Raw genomic sequence first — 7185 nt, forward strand, 5'->3', positions numbered from 1 at the left:
TTAGTTCTCACTAATAAGTGAGGACATGCAGTATTTCTCTTCCTGTGCCTAGGTTATTTCACTTAACATAAATTTCCCTAAGCTCATCCATGTTGCTGTGAATGGCAGAATTCCATTCTTTTTTTATGACCAAAGAGTATTCCATTGGGTATATATACCACACTTTCCTTTTCCAGTTGTCTGTTGATGGACACTGAGGTTGGTTCAAACTCTTGGCTATCATTAACAGAGCTGTAATAAACAGGGGAATGTAGGTATCCCTTCAGCATGATGATTTCCATTTCTTTGGGCATATACCTAGCAGTGGGTTGCTGTATCATAGGGTAGTTCTATCTGTAGTTGTTTATGGAAACTCCACACTGTTTTCCATAATGGCTGCACTAATTTACAATCCCACCAACAGTGTAGAAGAGTTAGTTCCCTTTTCTCTACATCCTTGTCAGCACTTGTAATTCTCTGTCTTTTTGATATTGGCCAGTCTAACTGAGGTGAGACGATATCTCAAGGTGGTTTTAATTTGCATTTCCCTGATGGTTAGTGATGTTGAGCATTTTTTCATGTGTTTGATGGCCATTTGTATATCTTCCTTTGAGAAATGCCTATTCAGCTCCTTTGCCCAGTTTTTAATTGTGTTACTTTTTTTTTTCAGTTAAGGTGTTTGAGTTCCTTGTATGTTCTAGACATTAATCCGTTGCTGGATGCATAGTTTGCAAATGTTTTCTCCCATTCTTTAGGTTGCCTTTTCACTCTGTTTCTTCTGCCATGTAGAAATTTTTTAGTTTGATATAATCCTAGTTGTTTACTTTTTCTTCTGTTGGTTGTGCTTTTGGGTTGTTATTCATAAAGTATTTGCCCAGTCCTACTTCCTGATGTATTTCCTTTATGTTTTCACTTAGGGGTTTCATATTTCAGGTCTTATATTTAAGTCTTTATTCCATCTTGAGTTGACTTTGGTATATGGTGAGAGATACAGGTCTAGTTTCATTCTTCTACAAATGGTTATCCAATTTTCTCAGTGCCATTTATTGAAGAGGCGATCTTTTTCCCAATGTATATTCTCAGTGCCTTTGTTATAGATCAGTTGGCTGTAAGTATGTGGGTTGATTTCTGGGTTCTGTATTCTTTTTCTTTGGTCTGAGTGTCTGTTTTTATGCTATTACCATGCTATTTTGTTTACTACAGCTTTGTAGTATAGTTTGAAGTCAGGTAGCATAATGCCTCTGGCTTAGTATTTTTTTTTTTTTGCACAGGATTGCTTTGTCTATTTGATGTCTTTTGTTATTCCACATGAATGTTACGATTGCTTTTTTCTATTTCTATGAGGAATGACATGAGTATTTTGATGGGGATTGCACTGAGTCCGTGGATAGCTTTGGATAGCATGGACATTTTCACAATGTTAATTCTTCCAGTCCAAGAGCATGGAATGTCTTTCCAGCTTTTTGTATCCTCTTTAGTTTCTTCTAGCAGTGCTTTGTAGTTCTTGTTGTAAATAACTTTCACCTCCTTAATTAAATTAATTCCAAGGTATTTTATTTTTTGGTGACTATTGTAAATGGGCTTGCTTTCTTGATTTCTTTTTCTGCTCGTTCATTATAGGAATATAAAAACAGTACTGATTTTTGTGTGTTGTTATTTGTATCCTACAGCTTTACTGAAATCATTTATCAGTTCTAGGAGTTTTTTTGTAGAGTCTTTCAGTCTTTCTATTTATAGGATCATGTAATCTGCAAACAGGGACAGCTTACATTCATCTGTTCCAATCTGGATGCCCTTTATTTCTTTCTCTTGACTGATTGCTCTGGTAAGTAATTCTAATACTATGTTAAATAGGAGTGGTGAGAGCAGGCATCCTTGTCTTGTTCCTGTTCTTAAAGGAAAAGTTTTCAGGTTTTCCCCATTCAGGATAATATTGGTGGTGGATTTGTTGTATATGGCTTTTATTGTGTTTAGGTATTTTCCTTCTATGCCTAATTTGCTAAGAGCCTTTATGATGAAGGGATGTGCAATTTGTCAAATGCTTCTTCAGCATCTATTGAGATAATAATATGTTTTTTGTCCCTGATTTTGTGGATGTGGTGTATCACATTAATTGACTTGTGTATGTTGAACCATCCTTGTATCTCTGGGATGAATCCCACTAGATCATGGTGTATAATTTTTTTGATGTATTGCTGTATTCTGTTTGCTAACATTTTGTTGAGGACTTTTGCATCTATGTTCATCAGAAATACTGGCCTGTACTTTTCTTTCTTTGCCGTATCTTTGGTTTTGGTAAAGGGCGATGCTGGCATCATAGAATGAGTTGGGGAGAATCACCTCTGCTTCATTCTTTTGGAATAGTTTGAAGATAATTAATATTAATTCTTCTCTAATGGTTTGGTAGAATTCAGGTGTAAAGACATGTGTTTGTGGGCTTTTCTTTGTTCGGAGACTGCTGATTAGAATACACAAAAAGTCCTCTTGGAATTTATAATCCATATTGATGTGATCACACAGCCCTCAGAGGTCCCTTTCATCCTGAAGTTTCTGTGCAGCCCCTGGGATCACGGACTCTTTGCCCTTGCCGTTAAAGGAAGTGCACATCCCTCCTTATCTCTCTGCTCCTGTCTGTTGCCAGCTACTCGTGGAACACAGAACCTTCCCTGCAGCTCTCACCAGGGCACAGTCTCTGTATGGATTCAGCCCACAGACTCTGAGCTTCCCAGGAATCCTCACCACGGATTGGAGTCTGTCTCCTCCGGACAACTTACCTGTAACTTCTCAAAGTTCCTGATTTGTAATATCTCCCCTCATCCCTTTTGTTAAAAATATGAGCACTGGAATTAAAGGTGGTGTGGAAGTCCGTGAAGTTCATCTTTCCATTCAACCAGGAATCCTCTCACCCGCATCCTGGGAGAGGCTGTTTTGCCTGTGGTGGGTGCACTGACCAGCAGGTCCCCTACAACAGAGCATCCTGCCCCACTTCAGATCAGGTTCCCATTTTCCCTTATGACTCTGGATGTCTGATCATTTCTTAGTACTATCCAGATGTGCTTTTAAAGTACCTTTCAGTTAATATTATATTATATGCATTTACCTGTATTACTACATGTTCTTCAAAACATGATTTTAATGACACATGGTTTTCTCTTCCTTCTATCAATGGAGACATCCCCTCGCCTTACTTTCTACTACTCTAGACACTCTGAGCTGCTCTAAATGCTCTGAAATTACTATGATTTTTTTTGCCTCAACTCTGATGTAACTTCCTCTAGAAAGTCTTCCCTGACCAACATACTTGAATTAAATATACCTGCCTTGTACTTCTGTGACAGCATCCTTGATATTACCACAGGTTACAAGTCTATATTGAGTTTCTGTTCTGCCTTCAGTATGGAGGTAAGGAGGATATAGTGATGAACAAGCCAGACAAGAAACTTACATCTTCCGTGAAGAAAAAAAAAATCCACCAGAGACACATTATTATAAACAACTTACTCTGAGCATGTGGAGTGTGTTACGAAGTTTACAAATATGAGAATATGACAGAGAGAGACTAGGATGGGTGGGTGACTTCCTTTTTTTTATTGAAGGATAACTGATCATACATATCTGTGGGGTACAAAGTTGACTATCATTAGTTGTATATAATATGTTGGTCAAATCAAGGTAGTTAGCTTATTCATTGTTACAATATATCATCATTCTCTGTGTCCATTAACCAATTTCTCATTTATTTCTTATTAACCTCCTTCTCTCCTTCCCTCCTATCCCCTTTCCACATCTAGTAACCACAGTTCTGTTCTCTCTGGGAAAACTGGACATCAACATGTAGAAGAATGAAACTAGACCTGTACCTCTCGCCACATACCAAAATCAACTCCAAATCGATTAAAGACTTAAATAGAAGACCTGAAGCTATAAAACACCCAGATGAAAATATAGGGGAAACACTTCAGGATGTAGAACTGGGCAAAGACTTTAAGTATAAGACTGTAAAGGCACAGGCAACAAAAGAAAAAAAAATACAAATGGGATTATATCAAACTAAACAGCTTCTGCACAGAAAAGCAAACAATCAACAGAGTGAAAAGACAACCCACAGAATGGTAGAAAATATTTGCAAACCATACATCTGACAAGGGATTAATATCCAGAATATACATGTACAGTTCCTTTCAATGAAGTCAAGAATGAGGCTCTGAGGAGAGACTTAAAGTTGATATTCATTAGTAATTCAATTGGGATTGTATTATATTTATATTTTGATTGCGGAGGGTCAGAGTTTTTATGATATTCCATTCTTCAGGGCCAAGAACATGGTATTTCTTCTATTTTTCACATCTTGTTTAATTATCTTCAATAAAATGCTACAGTTTTCTTAACATAGGTTTTCAGCTTTCCCTCTTGCACTTATACCAAAGTATTTCATAGTTTGTTTTCTATTTTCTGTAATTATCATTTTTCTTATTATTTTAATCTCTCTGTCTCCATCCTAAATTTTGGGGGGGGGAGAATCTTAAGTTTGTACTTCACAAAATAGATGATCATTTCTGAAGTATCCATGTTAATATTATCTGCACCTTATGCTGAACTATTTATAGTAAATCATAATTGTCCTGGCATTACCACTCTAAATATTCAGTCTATATCTCTAAAAAACTCCTATTACACATGCCACAAATAGCATTTTCACACCAACTCAATTAATAATAATACTTTATTATTGTTTTTTGCTGGTCCATATTCATATTTCTCTCTTCTTCTTTCAATACCACTATGAGAATATCCCACAGGAACCCTTGAAAACACAACCCAAACAGCACTAACTTTTCTTAAAATATTTTCTTTATCACCCATTTCATTCAAGGCATCCTTTTCCTTCAGGCGCTCTGCCTCAAATTTCTGAAGATATATTCATGTCCTTACTTACGTCTGTCATAAAATCACTACATTCTGTTGTTCCTATTTCCACATTACCTTTCATCTAGATCCTTCATGTATGTCTTCACATTATCTTGTGTAGATTGCTCTGTGAGATGCCTAATTAAACTCCTGGTCCTGTCACTCCGTGTTCCTTCCTCACTGCTCTCTGTGCAATCCTTCATTCAAGACAGACTCTCATCATTGCTTTATGCAGAGCTTTTATTTATTACCTTTCTCTATCTATCATCATCTTCTTCTATCATCTATCATCTCTCTATTTATGTATTTATAAAGGGTAATATATAAAAACCCCTTGATTAGGAACCTAACCTGAAAATTGGGAATTCGTTAGTAACCTGCATAATCTATATAGTATCCCCACTTCAGTTCCCTTGAGTCTCTCCTATTGTATATCCTCTCACCTTCAGTCCTTTGCTCCTCTTTCCCTTAATTTAGTTTTTAATAAACTTCTATTTTATGTACACATACATGAAAACCGTGTATTTTTTGGTCATTTTAGTTGTTTGTAACCTTATTCTAATTGTGTCAATAATGATCTTTTGAGATTTACATCTTTTAAACTTAATATTATGTTAATAAGATCAACCAAACTGTAGCATGTCTCTGTGGACCATTTAGAAAAAAAGGGGTTCATGTACTGGCTTGAGTGACTAATACCAATTACCAAGGACTTAATAGTCAAACAATGAATTGACGTTTGAATAGTGATTTATGGACTTCAAAGCATGAGCTATTGTGATCCTCCCAGCTTGTGAACTGTACTCTGCTAGTCAGTAGCATAGCTGGGGCACGGTCCCATTAGTCCTGTGCTGGTGCTCTGCCAAAAGGAGCAGAAATGTGTACAATTTGATACTCTCAATGAAATATCTTATCAATCTGTTATAAGACTTCTGAGAAGATCAATTTTCTGGGTGAAAAGATTACAGATGGCTTCTTGGATGGGATGACATTGGGGGTGGATTTTCGGGTGTGTATTGCAGTCTCTAGTGTATGTCCTCACATTGGTTATGAGAAGATTCTCTTGCTGAAGAGTTTCCGCAGGGCAGCCTTCATGTCCCGGTTTCTCAGACTATAGATGAAAGGGTTTAACATCGGGGTCACTGCGATGTACATCACAGTTATCACTGCATCCTTTAGGCTATAAGCTGTGAGAGGGCGGAAATACATGCCCATGACTGTCCCGTAGTACAAAGAGACAACTGTGAGGTGGGAACCACAGGTGGAGAAGGCTTTGAGCACACCCTTAGTGGAGGGAAACCATAAGACCGTGGAAAAGACCCGAACATAGGAGAAAATGATGAACAGCAATGGCATGCAGAAAACACTAACCCCGAGGTACATCATCTTCACATTAAAGTGGATGTCAGAACAGGACAGCTTGAGCAAAGAAGCAAGGTCACAGTAGAAGTTGGTCACTCCCTGGTTGCCACAAAAGGACAGACTAGCTGTGAGCAGAGTTTGGGACAGGGCAATGGCATTTCCAATCACCCAAGACCCAACAACTAGCAGAACACAGGACTTTGGACTCACTATTATTGTGTAGTGAAGTGGGTGGCTGATGGCCACAGCACGATCATATGACATCACAGCCAAGATATAGCTGTCTGCGTTAGCCAAGGCTATCATGAAGTTCATCTGTGTTAGGCAACCCCCAAAGGAGATGGACTTGCTACCTGAGAGATGGTTAGCCAGCATCTTAGGGACGGTTACAGAGGAGAAGAAGACGTCCACCAAGGAGAGGTTGGCAAGGAAAAAATACATGGGGTTGTGAAGGTGAACGTCAGAGTGAATGGCCCAGATGATGAGCAGGTTTCCAGTCAGTGTGACGGGGTAAATGACCAGGAAGAGGATGAAGAAGAAATATTCTTGTTCCTGCTGACCAGTTATTCCCAGGAGGATGAATTCCAGGGTAGAGGACTGGTTTCCTTCCCTCATGGCTTCTTCAGCATGAAGGTGAGAGAAATTCAGAATTATTAGTGCAGTTCCTATGTGCAGTTATCTTCCTTATCCATCCCTTTTGACTGAAGTGATCAGCTGTGTCTATATCTGGATTTACAAAGTCCAGACATAGCCAATACATGGGGGAAAAAATCCCCTGGTTGTCAGTGAAACGAGATGACAGTCAGCCCTGGACACTAATATCTGAGAAGTGAGCAATCTGTGAATCAGAGCTGCCCATCCTCTCCAACCCCAGCACCACCACTCAGACACCTAGGGTTTACTCATTGGACACATAATTAAAATTTATATTCTAGG

At 38.4% G+C, this 7185-nt stretch overlaps 1 protein-coding gene across 1 annotated transcript; it reads right to left on the reverse strand.

The window, feature by feature from the left end:
• Window positions 1–5934: 5934 nt before the first annotated feature.
• LOC134389259 (olfactory receptor 1A1-like) lies at window positions 5935–6864 on the reverse strand. The gene has a single exon (XM_063112786.1). It carries the CDS (start codon window positions 6862–6864, stop codon window positions 5935–5937), a length of 930 nt encoding a protein of 309 aa, XP_062968856.1.
• Window positions 6865–7185: the final 321 nt, after the last annotated feature.

The sequence above is a fragment of the Cynocephalus volans genome, chromosome 10 (genome assembly GCF_027409185.1).
Source record: "Cynocephalus volans isolate mCynVol1 chromosome 10, mCynVol1.pri, whole genome shotgun sequence".
NCBI lineage: Eukaryota > Metazoa > Chordata > Mammalia > Dermoptera > Cynocephalidae > Cynocephalus > Cynocephalus volans.

Coding starts and splice junctions, on each gene's coding strand:
- LOC134389259 (XM_063112786.1), bottom strand. CDS start 6,864: ATGAGGGAAGGAAACCAGTCCTCTACCCTGGAATTCATCCTCCTGGGA.